Source organism: Camelus dromedarius, chromosome 22 (assembly GCF_036321535.1).
Source record: "Camelus dromedarius isolate mCamDro1 chromosome 22, mCamDro1.pat, whole genome shotgun sequence".
Lineage (NCBI taxonomy): Eukaryota > Metazoa > Chordata > Mammalia > Artiodactyla > Camelidae > Camelus > Camelus dromedarius.
The window spans coordinates 12,709,987-12,728,153 of record NC_087457.1 but is presented as its reverse complement, the minus strand read 5'-3'; the positions used below and the strand labels follow the sequence as shown (position 1 = coordinate 12,728,153).

At 52.2% G+C, this 18,167-nt stretch overlaps 1 protein-coding gene and 1 non-coding gene across 8 annotated transcripts in view; both read right to left on the bottom strand.

Moving 5' to 3' along the window:
- The window catches only part of FGFR1 (fibroblast growth factor receptor 1), a 45,069-nt gene extending 32,838 nt beyond the window's left edge, over window positions 1-12,231 (bottom strand). For 5 of the 7 annotated variants that reach the window (XM_031440084.2, XM_031440085.2, XM_031440088.2 and 2 more), the window contains exons 1-2: window positions 12,105-12,206; window positions 4,355-4,533 (exon numbers count right to left, since the gene is read on the bottom strand). In XM_031440084.2, the coding sequence (XP_031295944.1) occupies window positions 4,355-4,445 (91 nt within the window). In that variant the 5' untranslated portion in view covers window positions 4,446-4,533; window positions 12,105-12,206. Of the gene's footprint in view, window positions 1-4,354; window positions 4,534-12,104 lie in introns of all 7 variants that reach the window. The other 2 variants (XM_031440082.2, XM_031440083.2) reach the window with 1 other exon arrangement.
- A 5,143-nt stretch (window positions 12,232-17,374) lies between these two features.
- On the bottom strand, window positions 17,375-17,450 carry TRNAD-GUC (transfer RNA aspartic acid (anticodon GUC)). The gene has a single exon. It is a non-coding gene; the product is annotated as a tRNA-Asp (tRNA).
- Between the last annotated feature and the right edge of the window lie 717 nt (window positions 17,451-18,167).

Genomic DNA, 18,167 nt, shown 5'->3' with positions numbered 1-18,167 from the left:
AGCCAGGCTGCAATGCCTACCCCTTGGGGCCAAAGACAGCTGCAGGACCACCTTGTGGGGGTGCCTTGGGCAGCCAGGGCCCTGGACTAAACTTGAAGCTGGGGCAGTTTCTCTGGCACACTTGCAGCCTCTCCCCCGTGGGCCCAGGTTTCTGCAGGATGCAGAGACAAAGGCTTGCTTTGTGGCGCCCGGCGTCCAGGGGGCTCGCAGCCAGAAATGGAAACGTGCGGCTTTTCCATTAAGTGTAACCTCTCCCCCTTCAACCGGCCACCAGACTCCTTCAAATCTGGGTAGGTGGGAGGAGCTGTAAAACCCCAGCCATTAAATCGTTTATTAGTTGCAGGTTTCTGAGCATGTAGGCAAGTATTTTGAGGCTGTAAGACTCATACGGTGCCCTCCACCATGGGGCCTGGGGGGTTTAACCCCGGTTACTGCTGAAAAGGGGGGCAGGACCCCCCACCCCCAATTATGAGAAGTGGCCTTGCAAGCAGTTTTGGATTCATCCACTTGCTTTTCTCCAACTCTCAGTCTAAAAGAGAGAAAAATACACAGAAACAAGCCTCTTCAAGCTCAAAGTGTCTTTCAAGCTGGTGCTTATCTTTTTAAAGGGGTAGTCTACCCACACCCTCTGCCCCACCCCCGCCCCAAAACCTGGTTTGAAACAAGTGGAGCCTCTTTAAGATCCCAAACTAGAGAAGGGGAAGGAGAAGGGAGGGAAGGAGGGAGGCTGGTTTTCCTGGAACCCTTATTAAATCAACTTTCCAAGGACAGCCAGGAACTCCAGGCCCTCCCCACTCCCCGAGGAGCATTTGCAGACTGGGGGAGGGGCTCCCGAGACACACACACACACACACACACACACACACACTCACATTCACACACTCACACACACAGCAAAGCCTTTCGAAAGGGGAAAAGCTCTCAGTCAGTGTGATAGAGGTTTTGGGTGGTTGGCTTCAAACTTTTGGGCAAACCTTTTACACCCAAATTGTAGCCTTTTCTGGAGGACAACAGCAGCATTGTTATTTAATAATCAGGGAATACTTTACATTTATGAGATACCTTATAGTTTACAAAGGATGGAGACAGACTTTCCCTTAGGACGGATTTCACAGCAGTTCTCTGAAGATGGTGGGGCCTGAGTTCTGCTCTCACAGAGCTCAGAAGGGATCATCAATGTGAAGAGGCCAAACCACCAGAGGGGCTGACAACCAAACAGGGACCTGGGACTCGATCTCCAAGTCCGGTGGATTTCCACCTCTGCATCATAAGACATTCTGGGTCTATCCAGGAAACAAGCTCCTGACTAGAGCATCCCCTTGTGGGCAAAGGGACCCGCAGGACTCCCACTTACGGCTCATTGACTCTGTCATTTGCATCTGATATTTGCAATGATCTTAGGAGAGATTTTCATGACCAGCACATTTGATGGAGGCGCAGAGAGAAATTTCCCACCAAGAGCCAACAGTCGGTAAGAAATGGGGCCAAAATTAAAACCACGGCAGTGCAGGGAAGACTCACACCCACAGATGTGTACTCGAATGTTCACAGGAGTTTTCGTAATAACAGCCTGAAGTGTTAACAACCCAAAGGGCCACCAACAGGTGAATGGAGACACGTTCACCATGTAATTCCATTCTGGGAAATTCTAGAATAGGCAGAACTAACCAACAGTGGTGGGAAGTAGATTGGTGATAGCCTGAGTCCAGTGCGGCAAAGGGCGCGAGGGAGGTTTTGGGGGTGATGGATGGAAATCTTCCATATTTTGATTGGGGTGGTACTTACATGGGACGTTACATTGATCAAAACACATCGAACTGTACACTGAAAACTGGTGCACTTTGTAGAATGTAAATGCTACCTCAATTAAGTTGAGCTTTTAAAAATAGTAGTCTAACTTCACTCTTCATTGCCACGGAGCCTAATAGCCCCTCCACCTCTCCTGCCCAGTCCCTCCCCTTCCTGGAACCTGTACTTTGTTCTCAGCAAGACCTCCAGCCCCCTGGCTCCACCCTCCATCACTGCCTCAGCTCCCTTCTTGAAGCGCCTGGTTGTGCATCGGGACAGAGACAAGCACAACCAGGCGCTTCAATGTCCATCTCCTCCCCCAACGCCTTACACTTGGACCCTTGGACACCCCCTTCCTGCTTACAGGTGCGCCAGTCCAATACCTACTATTCCCTTTCTCCATCCTCCATTCTCGGGCTGCAAAAGGGATTGTTAGAGAAAGTTTAAAAAAAAAAGTGCTTTAGGGTCCACCATAAATTCATATTCTCAAACGTCATCCAGGCGCTCCGTGCTTTTGGATTCATCACCGCCTTACGCTGTGGCTGACCCAAAGCTTCTGCATCCAGTCCGCACAAGCCTCCCACCCGAACTCACTCCCATCGGAGTCCCAGAGCTGCTCTCATCGGTCTCTGCTCTCATCGGTCCCCCAGAGCTGACATCCAACCTACTCAACCCCACAGATTCCACTTCTACGGCGTCTCTGCCGTTTTTCCTTCCTTTACATCCTTTACCCGAGTCCCTACCCTTTCTTTCTCAAGCTAGACATTCAAAACAACCAGTTAACTGACGCGTCAGTCTAGCAACAGTGGTAGAGGCAGTAATAACTACTAAAATTTCCCCTGTAAGTGCTTTATCTGGATTATCTCATTTAATCCGGCATCACTGTCCCTGTTTTAAAGATAAGCAAACTAAGGCTTAGTGTGTTTGAGTCATTTGTCAAAGCAAGTCCCGAGCATGATTCACCCATAGGTCCGTCTGACTTCCTCCTCCCATCCATCCAGACTCAGCTGCCTGGACATCTGAAAGCTGGATCATGTCATTATCGGCTCAGAACTTTTCAAGACTCCCAGTATCTCCCCATTTAAGCACATTTTCCAGAGCAGGGCATTAAGGTCTTGCATATGCTAACTAACTCAATCCAAGCTTTACTTCCTCCCTGCTCACCAGGGAGGTGGTTCTCTATACAGCTTATACATCCTGCCTCAGCACCTTTGCTCATGCTGTTCCACCTGGAACACCCTCCATTTCCCTTTCAGTCCCCTACCCATCCCTCTAGACCATCTCAGATGCCCTCTTCCTTGGCATTCCCACTGCACTGTGTTATAATTCTGCTGTGTGGTTTAAACACAGTCTACTTTGTATTTAGTTGCCCCGGTACTTGTCACCCTCTACCTGATGGTGAACTCCCTGAGGGCAGAGATGCTCCCTCCTACTCTGGTCTTCATCAACTTCTAGGTCAGGCCTTGCCTTCAGTTCTGTCACGGAATGCCACATTCATCTGCCTGCTCCAGCCAGTGCACCTTCTAGAAGGTCCACACACCCTTCCCTCCTCCTTCTCCACCACCATTCAAGTGGACAAAAATTCGCACTCCTCATTCGTCATTCAAACACGTCCTGGCAGTGAGGCTGATGGCCCTTTAAATGCAGCCACTACATCACCTGCACACCTGAGCCCCCTACCCACTGCCTGCCTCCCTCCTCTGTTTATGTCATCAGCCACTGAGTCACAAGTCACGCTACCCTTTGGCAGCAGAAATGCCCAAATATTAGTTCTTAAAGACCTTCGAAAGCCAGCAGGTGTGCTGTACCTGTAATCTCCATGAAGTTATTTTTCCAACTCCAGAAAATCCCATGAGTGGGGGGTGGTGGGGATGGGCAGAGTCCTTCCTGTTACTAATAATTGCTCCGAATTTCCAATAAACTGCAGGCCCCTCCCAGCTCCCACGGCCAATAAAGCTCCCCAGTTCTCCATCTCTTCCATTTCCTCCAGCAATACATACCCAAAGCAAACCTCTCATCAGGCCTCCAAACGACCTATGAGACTCCGTCAACAAAGACACAATGGGGGGCATGTGGCCACGAGATCTGCCCCTCACAGATGTGAGTCTGGAATAATCTTCTAGAAGCCAGAGGTCTTTACGGAGCTCCCACATCCCTCCACGTCCCCTGTAACCCGATTCACGTTCAAAACTCGAGTCCATAGGTCACTCACTCCCCACTGCATCACCCAACCCCGTCTCATACATCATCCAGGTTAGGGAGCTGGCCCTCGGGTCCCAATCAGACTTTCTTTTTTTCAGGAGGAGAAAAGTATAAACCACCCTGGCTGTGTCACTCCTGGCAGATGGGTGTCCTCCATGACCCAACCTCTGATGAAGCTGGTGACGTTTATGGCCAGGCCTCAAGCAGCCCAAGGAACCTGGGAGTCTCTCCTCCAGGCCAGGAGCCCTCTGCTCCACGTGGATTGGAGCCTTCCCAGTTGGCCACATCACGTCTGACCTGGACCACAGACCACCCTGTTTCCAAGGGCGTGGAGCCCAGGCTGACCCGCAGCCCGGGCCCTTACCTTGTTCAGGCAAGGTCGGGGCCGGCCTGGCCGTGCAGAGCGTGGCTGTGACCAGCACAGCCCAGAGGAGGAGGCACTTCCAGCTCCACATCCCAGTTCTGCAGTTAGAGGTCGGGGACAAGGCTCCACATCTCCATGGAGACTCCGCCGTGGGCTTGATTCTCCTGTGCAAGTTGACCCTGGGGAGAGAAAAACCCAAGAAGTGAGGAGGGTCTGCATGGGGGTGGGGAGCCCAGAGAGAAAGAGGTAAAGCGTGTCACAGAGCCACCCTAAGTTAGGATAACTTACTCCTTCAGGCAACAAAGAAGGGAACTGTGGTCCCGCCCTAGTGCTGAATTTGAGGTTATCAGCCTTAATTAGACAAAGGAGTAAGTTAATTCAGTCCTACAACTATTTACTGAGTGGGGACTGTTTCCCTTGTTGGGAAAATCGTCACAGAGATTCCCGAGGCATGAGCCCCGAGATCATTTGTGCTGCTAAAATGAACAGCCTCAGGAAAGTCCCCTAGGAGACGTGGGTGGGCAGATGACTCCCCCAGGAGAAGACTTCACCCCCTCTAGGGCACCCCAACCATTCAGTGAGGGATACAGAGAGAGATGAAGCTTATGGAATAAGCCCCAAACCAGGGAATGGGAACCGGGCGAGATGCGGACCCTCCCTGGACCCGTGTGATGAGGAAGCTGAAATAAGCCATCTCCAAGATTCTTTTCGTCTCTAAATCCGGATGCCTCCCAGGGACCTCTGGTTCTACCAAACACAAGTCTCACCAACTGCTTAAAAAGGATCTCCGAGTGTGGAACCGTGAGGCGGACCCAGTCCTCCCCGATGCTGAGAGGTGACGGCGGACTGTCCAACAGAAATGAATCCAGAAGTGGGGAAAGGTCGCACTGAGGAAGGAGGGCTCCCGCGAGCCCTGACTCAGAGGTGGCCCACGCCCGCCCGGGGCGGTGGGGGGGGGGGGGGGAGAGCACAGACTGCAGCCCTTGATCCTTCTCAGACCCTGACTAGTAACATTTAAAACAACCCTCCAGGGTCTCTGGGAACCACAGATCTTTGCTGCTCAGCATGTACCAAGTGATGAGACTTTCTGGGCGCCGTTTGGGCTCCAGTCGGGGTGACCGCCTCCATCTCCCAGGTGGCTTTTGTCCTAAATACACCAGGGAACCATCCAAGTTATTCAGAGAATCCACTTCCCCGGAACATGCCCTAATGTGGTGCTCGGCCCGGCCTCCCCCCACCCCCCCCAGCCAGACAGGGCCCCTCGTGAGTGAGTGAGTCAGTCAGTCCCGGCCAGCCGAAAAGCCCCGGGTTCCTGGCTCCGCTCACCGGCCCCTGCCAGTGGGAAGACCCTGCCGGTGGGAAGACGCAGGCACCGCCGCTAGCTCCCTCCCAAGGCTTTCCTAACATTAAAAAAAAAAAAAAAGAACTTCAAATCAAAGGAGAAGTAAACACTTCTCTCCCATTTTTCTAAATTTAGGAAAGGGACTAGACGAGACATAATCGATCAAGGATTTACTGAAGACCGACTATGTGCCGAGCATGGACTAGTCAAACTTCGTTTCTTCCTTGTTATAAACTTATTGGGGGCAGGATAGGCATTTTTCTGGCCCTTTAAGCAGTAGGGAAACTGAGACTCAAAGAGGCTGAGTGCTCTGCCCAAGGACGTGCAGCGAGGAAGCAGCAGCCCTGTGGCTCCATCACCTGGGCCTTCCGATGCTGGAGGCCAGGGTGGAAGCAATGAAGGGGTTGATCAAACCTAGCTCTGTGGGATGTGAACTCATTTCCTCCAAAGGGCGTGTCTGTGCCACAAGGAAACCACATAGATAAGGACAGATCTGAGGCAACTCTGGTGACAGGTGAGCCTTGATTCTCAATTCCTTTGCTTGAGAGAAAAACCCTTGGGAGCAGCTCACGATGTACCATGTAGGACACAGGATGGGGCAGGATCTCTGGCTGGGGACAGAAGCAATGCTTGCCAGAGGACATCCTCCTAACCCACATTCCACATCTCATCTCCTCCCAAGGATACACCAAACAGATGCAGGCAGAAAGCGACACCTGACTTAGAACCTAAGCCCAACAGGAGCAGCCAGAGTCAGGAATGAATTTTTAGTGTCCAACGAGAAAGGGTGGTATTATCATCCTTAGAGGATGAAGCTTGTTCGCCCAGGCAGACAGGCAGCTTCCACCAGCACTCGGCCACTGTGGCCCCTGAGGCCCCTGAGGCCCCTGAAAAGCCCGCCCACCTCCTCCCAGGTATGGTCTCACTGCCGGCTGACCTCTTTCAGCTCTGAGATTAATGCACTTCAAACTAATCTGGCAGCTTCCCTGCAAAAGTCTCTTCCTCTCTTTCCCCTCTGGGCCCTCAGTCCCACATCTGTAAGACAAACAATGGTCAGAAAACCCAGCAACCGGGCACCCGCTCCTGGTATGAGCAGCAAGTGGGCACACACCCCATTGCAGGAAACACAGTGACATGAACCCCTAGTCCACATACTCACTGGCTAGGACCCCTGGGACTGCCACCTCCTTCCCATTCTACTAATTAATGAATTCTTCAGATCCCTTAGGAACAGTCCCCTTCCTTCACTGCTTGACAGATGTGACCTGTAGCCTTGCAGGTGCACACAGCAGCTGGCTCCATCAGCCTCCCGGCATCAGTCACATCTCCTGGGATTGGCAGCCTGGCTTCCCCTCTGGGTGCAGAGGTCCTCACTGGGGAACGGCGGGAGATGGGGGACACATGATATCTCAGTTTTCCCACTTGTCCTCAGAAGGACCTAAAATGGTTGCCTTGCCTATATCCCCTGGGGTTATGAGCACCAAATGGGCAGCGTGGGTGACAGTACCTGCTCTCTCGTCTCGAAAGCACTAATCAAATGTAAGGAATTATATATAAATATTGTGCTTCGAGTTACTTCTTGGTAGTACTCTCAGGAGGCTTTAGTACTTGGCACAGGAAGACATGAACCTCCTTCCTTTACAGAGGCATTTCTCATTATCCCCCTTCACACCCTAGTCTCTAGACCTGGCTGTCCCACACGATGGCCACTCGAGGCTACTGAGCACTTAAAACGTGGCTAGTGCGAGCTGGGATACACTAGAAAGGAAAAATACCTGCAAGAATATAAAGTCTTCCAATAATTTTTTAGACCGATTTCATGTTCTAATGATAATATTTCGCATATATGGGGCTAAATCAAATATATGATTAAAATCAAAACAAAGTAATTAATGAAAATGAATATCACCTGTTCCCTTTTATATTTATGTTTCCCCCCCCCCCCCCAGATTCCACATATGAGCAATCTCATGTGGTATTTTTCTTTCTCTTTCTGGCTTACTTCACTTAAAATGACATTCTCCAGGAACATCCATGTTGCTGCAAATGATGTTAAGTTGTCGTTTTTATGGCTGAATAGTATTTCATTGTATAAATATACCACATCTTCTTTATCCAGTCATCTGCTGATGGACATTTAGGCTGTTTCCATGTCTTGGTTATTGTTAATAGTGCTGCTATGAACATTGGGGTGCAGGTGTCTACCTGTTCCCTTTTAATTTCAAACGCAGCTCCTAGAGAATCTGAGACTCCATGTGGCTTGTATGACATTTTACAGGATGTTGGGTCTTCTGAGGATCCTCTAAATTTCCCAAAACACCACGGGGTCACAAGCTCCTTAAGAGCAAGGACTATACTCTCTCTCTATATATATTATCTCTATATAGGATTCTGATACAGAAACGCTTTCAGAAAAGAAGTTGACAACACTGGAGAAAACCATCACGCACTCCCTGTTAGCTAGCCAAACTCTATTTGAAAGCGTACCAACCCGGACTTTTTCTAAACATCTTGATTCCTGAGCAGTGAAGAAGTAATGCCAAAACTTTAATCCCGTTAGACAGGAATAAAACTTCTTAACAGGAATGGTCGCCTTTCTCCAAAGTAAGCATTCTCTACTCTCTGTTGAGAGTAAGGGCAAGTACTTAACAAAAATCTGAAGGAAAAAAAAAAAATGTATGCAGCTCAGCTTCCAAAATTCTAGTTGGTCCAAGGGAAATGCTAATTTAAAATTTTTGAGTCCCTGTAAAAATGTGCCCAAATGTCCTCGGGAGTGAGGTATATAAAAATTGAGTGATAATAAGTGAAACAGTTAACTGCTCCACCATAATCCAGGCATCCTCGCTACTGAAAACAGGATGGGCCAGTGGACCACCACCATATTCTTGGAGGTGTTCACCCAGGCAAGGGCTCTTTACTTGGAACCCAAACATAGCTTCTTTCATTGCAAGCAGGGAGAGGTGGTGAGGAGAGAATTTCTGTTTAAGGGAGATGCGGCCTTAGGGGGAAAAGCAAATATCCTGGCCCAAGTCTGGTTTTTAATCCTCTCTGGAAACACCAGAATCTTCTCTAAATCTTCTATGTCTGGACTCCTACCAGCCCCTGGTTGGCTCAGACCTTGCACAAAACTCTTGGGAAGACAAAGGCAGGACGTATTTCCCAAGTGGAAATTAAACTCATCTCAAGTGATGCGAGGCCCTTCCAGAGCAAGATGTTTGAATCACTTCTCTCTACCTCCTCTTCCTCCAGGAGCAACAGGCACAAACTTTCCTAGCCCTGAACTAACAGCCATTTTGATGAGAGACTTAAAACATGGAGGCAAGAAGAAAACGGTCAGAGGCTGCTCCAACCCCAAGCTCTGAGGAGCACATTTCCTCTTTGAGGAGTCTTGTTTCAGGTCAACATCCAAAACAAACAAAAAGCAGACAACAAAAAGCAAACCCATGGCCTTTTTTTGGTCTACCTACTCAATGCTCAACTCAGTTTTCCTGGCCTCTGGGGTCCACCAGGAATAAAGCTGGACCAGGCTTAGGGGTGCCTGGGGATGTTCCAATCCTCTCCCCCTCAAGATGGGTAGGGCCGTAGCATCCGCCATATTCCTTCTCCATCTCATCCCGAGGTTTGCTTCCCTTGCTATTCTGAGGGTGCCTCACGGAACTTTCTCACATCCTCTATGGCGAGGAGCCAAGGAAAAGAAGCACCCAAGACTGCCTACTTTGGAGCCAAAGGAAATGTGCCCACTCTGGCCCACATCCCATTTGTGAAACTGCCTCCAATATGGGCATTTCTACGGGCATGGTCAGAGCACAGGCAATGAAAGCACACCGTCCAAGTGGCTCCCCGCCCCGGATGGCCCTCATTAAAAAGCTGACACCCAGCTATGACTAAGAGTAAATGCAACAGATATTTCAAGGAGCTCGTCACCGATGCAGTACACAGGCATCCCAGCTGGAGCCAGGCCCCCGCAGCCTCCCTGTCCCCAAACACCCAGCGCTCCTCCGGGTGTCAGTGGCAGCCTTGGAGCCTCTCCCGATCAACTGGGGGGAAATATGTAAACAAGCCATTAGGGAGACAGGCCAAGAGGACAGACAGTCAGTAAGGTCGCTAGGTCCTCCACAGTGGCTCTCCCCCGGTCACTGGAAGGAAGGGAGCTGACCCAGGCTTGGGGGTAATTAGCCAGACAGAGGCACGTCCCCCGGGGCCCTGCTACTTAGCTTTTAAACAAGCCTCAGAGAGGAAACTGGGAGCCTGGGCCAAAGTGGGAAATGGCCACTTCTGCTCAACCGTCTCAAGGCTAAGGTTCTACAATTTAGATGGGATTCCAAAAAAAGCCCTGGGCCGGAGGTGCAAAGGGCAGGGCACATCTGTGGAGGAAACAGTCACCTTAATTACCATGTCTAGAGAAAGTGCGATTTCATTACAGCCTCCAAACTACCGCCCAAAGAAGGAAACCAGAGAAGTGTTTTCAATTTGAAAGAGGCTGGGAAGGAGAGGGTGAGAGACCAACTATCCCCACCCTCCCGCAACTTTGGAAGCAGAAGGTGCTTTCCTACCTCAAAGGGTAGAACCAAAAAACCCTCAACAATCCAACCCCTTTCAAACCTGTCCCCAGTATTGACATGGTAAAATGCCCCACTTAAGTTTCCGGGAGCTGCAGCCCAAAGAACCCCTTAAAAACACCCAGGGAAGGCCAGCCCCAGGGCCCCCCTCCCTCGCCCCTGGCTGCTGCGCCCCGAGCTCGCTCCAGGGAGGGTGGAAAAGGGACGTGTGACGCCACTGCCACCGCCGGAGACCTGGCGCGGGCTCCGGACAGGGTCAGACGCTCCCGCTGCTCCAGCTGTAACTGAAGGGACGAAAAAGCAATGCTTTGGTTCCAGAAACGTCCGTCAGGGCCAGTTCCGGGTCAGACCGATGGCCAAAGAGGCCACCTCTAGCAGATGTGCTATTGCCTAAAACCTTGACCCCAATTCCTATGACGCCTCTTTTCTCCACAAGCCAGAAAGCACCACCATCATCAGATCCTTAAGAACCTGGGATCCAGGGTAACTTCTTTTCTCCCCAAATCCCCAGGTCTCATCCCTAAGTCTTGAGAAATTTTAAAGAGCGAGGTGGTAAGGACAAGTTGAAGGATCTCAGCTTTAATCTGGGGGAGGGGGAAGGGAGAAGAGCTAATGTGGCTGCGGTGTACTCTGGTGGGGTGAAGCGGAACCAGATGCGGCGGCTACATCTGGAAAATGGGGGGGAAAGTGTTGGGGGAGAAAGACACCGCAGAAACTTTTAAAAGGGCTAAAGCTTCTGGGCCCAGAAAGGAGAAGCAGGCTTCACCGCCCCCCCCCCAACCCCAAAGGCGTCTGGCTGCCTTCAAAGGATATGTGTTAAATGAACTCCATCCACAACGTCAATAAATTCCTCTGCAAATGAGGGTGCCAGCCCCTCTTCTCCCAACCACAAACATAACGGGAAAGGGGAGCGAGGGCAGAGGGTTCTGGGCCAGAGAAGCAACATGCATCGCTCCTGAGTGAACCGCACCGGACAAAACCCTCATCCCTTCCCCCACCTCCCAGAACCAGCTTGGAATTGAACATTCCCCTCCCCCCCGACCCCATAATGGGGCTTAACATCACCCGCTGGGCGCCCTCCCCTTCCCCAAACTTCCGACCCTTTCAGAGATGGACTAAGTAGAAGATAACCGCCTCTGGAAAAGGGAATTCCTTTCTCGCTCTCCACTAAAGCAGATTCAGCCATTTGGTGACGACACCTCCTTAAAACCTATTCGAAGCGAAGCTAACCTACCCCTCCACTTCCTTCCCTCTTCAGGCCCCCAGCCTCCCTCCCACCCGTAAACGCGACTCCAGATTTTCCCAGAGGTGGAAAAGGGCTTAGAAACACCCCGGGATTTTAACGTTCCACCCGAAGCTACCTGCTGGATTGGGCTGAGTCCCCACGAGTGGACTAAAAAGAGGAGTGGAATGCAACACACGCATACACACACACACAACCCCATCTCACTGCCTGCTCCCGCCTGCCTCCCCAGTCCCAGGAAACCGAGGGCCGCCACCGCCTCGGCCCCGGCCCCGGCCCTCCCAGGACTCACCGCCGAGCCGCCGCCGCCTCGCCAGCTCCCCGGCGCGAGTTGGCGGAAAAGTTGGGCGGCAGGAGGAGCGGCGGGACAAGCGCGGGGAGGGGGCGCAGAAGGCGACGCGAGCGGAGGGAAGGGAGGGGAGACAAAAGGGGGGCGCCGAGCGCTGGGGAGGGAGTCGGAGGTGGGGGGGGGCGTGTAACGAGCGGAGGGAGGCGCCGGACCCGACCGGGCTGCTGCAGGGAGAGCGCGCAGCCGGGAGGCTCGGGCGCCGGGGGCCGCTCGGGACGCCGAACCCGCCCCGGATCTGGGGCCGCCGCGGCTCTTACCTCACTCGGCGCTGCGGTTCCGCCTCTGGAGAGTCCGCCGTGGCTCGTGCGGGCGGGCGAGCGCCCGTGCCCCCGGCTCCGGCCCGCCGCCCCCGGGCTCCGCTCGGGTCCTGGCGGGGCCGCGACAGCCCCGCGGCCGGCGCTCGACTCCCGGTGGCGCTCGGGGCTCGGCGCCTCCAGCCCGGGCGGGAACAATGGAGCCGAAGCTGGTGCCCCGGAGGCGGGGCGGGTGGGAGGGCTCCTGTCCGCCGCCCGGGGTCTCCAGACCCGGTGGCCCCCCTCTCCAGCACCGGGCGGCGGCCCTCACGCTTCTGGCAGACCGGGCTCCATGGCCCCGCGGGGGCCCCGGCGCCGAGGCGTGCCCGACTGCCGCACTGGTCCCGTGCGCCCCGCGGGGCGCCCCTCGGACCGGAGAAAAGTCCTCGGGCTCCGCCGCTCTTCCAGCTGCGGCGCGCGCTCACGGCCAGGGAAGGCGAGGTCGCCGCAATGCGCTAAGCTGAGTGTCGGTCCGGTCCGGACGTCGCCGCCCAGCTCCGGGCACAGCCCGGGCTCCTTCTCGCGCTGCGGCTGGACCAGAGTTCGCACTCCCGCTCGCCGTCGCCCGCTGCCGAGGCCGCCGCACCAGTGCCCGCAGGAGCGCTCCGAGCGCTGTGCGCCGGCGAGGCGCGAGGGCTTGCTCTCTCACTCCCAGCCCGCGCTGGTCCCACCTCCTCCTCCTCCCCCTGCAGCTGCCTGCTGGGCCTTGTAGTTCCCGAGCTGCGGCCCCCGAGAAGGGGGAGCGGGCTGAGCGGCCCCGCGCTCCGCTGCTCCTTTTCTGCGGCCTGACCTCCTCTGGCGCGCATGTCTCCCATCTGAGCACCCCCAGAGGGGCGCCCGAATTTCGGGCGGGGACAGATGAGCAACTGGGGGTGAGGTGGGGAGACGCTGTGTCCTGGGGTTGCCCATGGTAGCACGGGCTTTGGAGTCTGACTCTCTGCCTCGGGGAAACGATGTTCTCTCTTTACATCTCAGTTTTCTCATCTGTAAAAGGGAGCTAATAATACTTTCCATATAGAGTTGAGAATTAAATGAGGGCCTGGTACATAGTTACTCAATAAATCCAAGCTGTTTTTATTCATGAGAAGCTGTATTTATTCTCCTCCTGAGACCCTTCTCTTCCATGTCACTTCTCCCAGCCAAACAGTCCGGGTTTTGTGGTCCTGCGGGAGCTTGGTCTTGTAAATTCTACAGCACCGTTCTTGGCCTCCAGAAGCCTTCAGCCATCAGGGAAGGTTCTGGAAGCAACAAGGGAGCAAGAGAAGTTGGGAGGTGCTGTTGGTTTGGAAATTAATCAGAGCCCACCCAGCTCACACGCCAGTACTCTCTGGAACCCAAGAAAAAGTAGCTAAAATGCCCTTTCCCCTGGTCCTCCCGCAGAGAGGTATAATTTAGTGGTTCCCTCTGGGGAACTTCTGAAAGATACAAATTTTTGGACCCGCTCAGACTTAAGGAATCAGGCTGTCCCAGGAAGGAGCAAAGAGTCTATTTTTTTTCTCCAGCACGCATGGTGCCAGGTTGGAGACCACCAGTAGGTTGAGAAGTATGCCACCCTCAGTATGAAAGATACCACCATTCTGGTCCTTTACTTATATACTGTGTGATATTAGACAAGTCATATATCTGAAGAAAATTACGACTTGTTTACACATTTCCCGCCAGTTGGTTGGGACTCCCTCACAAGGTTGTCACCAGAATCAAATAAAATAACAGACGTCAGTGCACCAAAAGTGTTACTTTTTGGTATAAATAAAGTTGCTGTGTACGTTCACAGTAGCACCTGCTCCCCGATCCTCACCCTACTTAAACCTACGAGGTCGTGGAAGCTCAAAAACCAATTTAAGAAAAGGATCTCCAAGTTATTTCTTTATCTGACTAGCAGGTAAAAGAATAGTGACACCACATAGTAGTGTCATGTACATAGTAGGAGCTCAATAAATGTTTATTGACTGAAGAGTAAATAAATACATATATGTGAATGAATGAAAAATTTGAAATGAAATAAAAAGCAGGGACTCACATATTTGTGGAATAAATGAGCTTCAGTCATTGCTTATAGGGTTAATTCCCCTATGAGCCTGTCCCTTCATCTTTCAACCCCTCAGCTCCTGATGAAACTCTATTTAACCTTTCATATAAGCTGCCCAGCCATAGGCCGCCTTCATTTTAAATAATGCTCATTCCAGGCCTGTAAGGAGGCCAAACTCGCACCTCTCCCCCTCTTGGAGGGGCCTTCCCAGCCAATCCCAGCTCTCCCAGTGCCTGGGGCCCCTACTGACCTTCTGGTCTATCCCACTGATTTGATACTTAACTTTGTTAGTTGTCATTTTCACCCTTTCTCGGTAACCAGCTCCTAAACTGTCCTAGGGCCAGGAGGCCAGGATCGCATCTGTGGATCTGACCCAGCTCAGGGGTCCACTCAGGAGGTGTTCCATCATGCTTCTTGTTGGTGGACTTGGTTTCAAACCTAAGAGAAATACAATTCGAGGGGATATGGCTGGGATGACAAGCCATGGACAGTCCAGCATTTAATGTTAACACCCAACTGTTTTCCCACTTTGTGACTGGAAGAGAATAGTTCACCATTCCTCTCTCTGATTCTTCAGAATAGGATTTTTGTGTTTGTTTGTTTTAAATCCAGCCCCTTTGCCTTTTGATTTGGAAGCATTTTAGGAGTATCTTGAACCCAAAAGACGAGGCTGAAGAACATGTCCTGGATTTAAGCAGAAAAACAATGGGATCTCAATGCCTGTCTATTTGGCGTCCAGTGGCATTGACCTGGTACCGAACAACTTTCTCTGTAGATGTAGCAAGAAACCAGAACGAGAGCCAGTGGTCAACTTGTGAGTTCTCTCTCCCCCTGGTCTCAGGGAAACAGCCAAAGACAGCGCCACAGAGAAGGTGAGAAACCCAGGGAAGGAAAGGGCCGTCCACAGACCACAGACAGGCCTTCTCCACTGAGAGCTCGCGGCTTCTCTCCTCCCACCCCAGCTCCCCTTCTGTGCTGCTCTCCGCTCCCTCCTCCTGAAATGCAGACCATCCACTTCAGGACAGGCCCCGGGCCAGTGGAGGGAGAGCCTCCCCAGGGCAACCATGAGCCGCTCCAGGCCGAGGGGGTCAGACAGCCACTCTGCTGTCTCCATCCTGCTCCGTCCTGCCTCCGTCCTGGCACCTTGCCTCTCCACCCAGAAATGTGATCTGCCCTCTGAGATAACAAAGCGCTGGGAGGGTCAGGGACGATGTGTAGGCCCCTTGCCCTGCCAGCTAGATGTCTGAGGGGGACAAAGGCCCTCACGGCTCGAGGACCTGATAACCAGCTGGGGGCCTGTCGCCTCCCGCGCGTCTGAGTGAGGAGGGGAGTGGTGCTGAATGAAACCCAGGGAAACAGAACTCTCCCCAAAGATCGGGTCTCTTTGTTTGGGAACACTGCAGAAAATCCCTTCCCTCTTCCTCCAGGTCCCTCAGCATTCTTCCACGGAGAAGGCTGCCCTCCTCTCCCAGGGCTCCCCTGCTCCATCTGAGTTAGGTTATTTTGGGGCTCAGCTGTTCCTAACAGGAATGAGCGCCCCTCACTACCCTGGGTTGGTCCTGCCGGGTTAACACCTCTTCGTTGTGGGAAAAGTGGGGGGAGGCAAGCATCTGGGGCAAGGGTGGGCCAGAAGGCTGCTCCAGCCTGCTGTGGGGGTCCCTCAGGCTGGTGGGGATCACCAGAGGCTAGGCACTGAGGACTGGCTGCAGGGGGCAGGTCGGGGAACTCAGGAGGAGGGAACTGCCTGGGTTTCTCCCTCCAGAGTGGAGGTTCCCAGGTCCCTGGGAGCAGGTGGGCCTTTTGCCCCAGGCCCCTGGAGTTAGGGAGTGGCAGTCACCATCTGGCTGCCATTTGGTGACCCCTGGCTGTTCTCAGCACAGCTTCAGCCTATCAGGGAAGGGAGGGTCTTGTTTGGCTTGGTGTTTCTGTAAATAACATTTCACTCTCTCCTACCAACTGGGGGTGGGACAGGGAGCTGGCGGGAGTGGTAGCGCACCTCCTCTGGCCCTAGTGCAACACTGACTCATCGAGCACTGGGGCGGGAGGCGGGGGACATGGCTCGTGGGGCAGACACTGTGCCGGGCAGCGTGGACCCCAAGATGAAAGAGACGAGGCTGCAGCCTCTGGGAGCTGACAGTCTTGCGGGGGGAGACCAGGGGCACCTGCAGGGTGTTTGGGGAGAAGGCATCAGGAGAGGAGACGACTCAGGGGAGTAGTGCCCAAGAATCGTGAAAACTGACAGCATGTGAAACTCCACAAACTCCTCCAGGATAATTGAGGAAGGCAAGACTGGAGAGAACGTGCGGGGGTGTTGAAGCTTCCGTATTATCTTGCACTGAAGAGATGAACCCACTGCTTGGCATGGAGTAAGTGCTCAGTAAGTGCCCTGTTCTTATATTTTAGCCCAGGAACACACCCCTTTTGGAGTCTTTTTTCTCCAGGTATCTTTGTGGTGTTGCCGTCAGTCATCACCATGCTCAGATTCTCTATCCCCTGGTATCTACAGGAAAGGATATATTTTTCCCACAAATCTCCCCCTTCCTTGTTGAACCGTTAAAGATAAGCAGCCCTCTTTCTTACAGATCTAACTGCGAAACAAGAAGAAAAATAACATGAACACGCGTGGAGAAGTAAACGTGGCTTATAAAATCTTGGCAGTCACAACAGCCATGGTCCCTGGTCTAGGTTTCAGACTCCTTTCAGGACACTGACAGCAAACTGGCTGGCCTTTCGTCCTCTGCTCTTCTTCAGAGCTCCCTAAACTCTCCCCTTTTTCTGACCCGGACTCACAAACCCTCACTTGCCCAGTAAAAGCTGCCCATCCAAAGCACGGTGCAGGGGGCTGGAGAGGTGACAGAGGAGACAGTGGCCTAACAGTGGACAATTTGCATTTCTGAGGACTCCCCAGGAGTAGAGAACCCCCCCCCCCCCCCCCGTTCCTGAGGCTTCTGCCCTGCCCAGGGACAGAGATCAAAGTTGCAGGGTTAGACTGGGAGCCTCAAGAGTTCCACTTTGAAATGGATTCCATCCAGGGATATGCAAACAAAGTTGCAGATGACCCCTCCTGGGTTGTTAAGAACTTTTGGTGATATCGGGATGGATGAGGTCAGAGAGGAAGAGAATTTAAAAATAGTGTTCTCCCAGGTAGGTTAGGAAAGATAGATATGCATTTTATTATTTAAAAAAATTTTAATTTTTCCCTTAATGGAGGCATTGGGGATTGAACCCAGGTCCTCGTGCATGACGAGCACATAGGTGCTCTACCACTAAGCTATACCCCCACCCCCTAGCTGTGCATTTTAAAAGCTGGGAAGATAAAGGTGTTGGTGAGGGTGTGGGGAAATGGGCACCCCAAACCCTTGTTGGCAGGAGTGCTGATTGGTTACCCTTGGGGGCCATGTCATATTTATCAACATTTAATAAGTATATACTTTACATACTCTTTGACCTAACAATTCTTCTTCTAGGAATTAATATACAGATGTCCTTGCATACATGTAGAAAGACTATGTATAAAATACATATATATATATATACACAATGATAATCATTGCAGCCTTGTGGCTGCAGAACACTGACAACAATGTACTAATTCACCACCTGACTCTTCCACAGGGGACTGGGTGAAATAAATCATGGTACATCTGTAAATGCAAAGTTGTTCATCTGTTAAAAGGAATAAGATGGATCCATATGGAAAGGAACGAGCACTATAAATGTAACAGATCACTTGGGTGAAAAAAAAACAGAGGGGCACACACACACTTACACATGCCGATACCTACTTTATGTGTAGATTACGTGGAAGGAATCTCACACACACACACACACACACACACGCATAATAGGTGAATTGAATGCCTAGGAGGTCAGATATGTGAAGGGGACTTTCAAGCTATCCTTTTTGGCCCTGTTTAAAAATTTCGTCATGTGCCTATGTTTTCCTCCCTAGTTGAATGTCACTATTCTGTTTAAAACGAAACAAATTTCTGTTCACC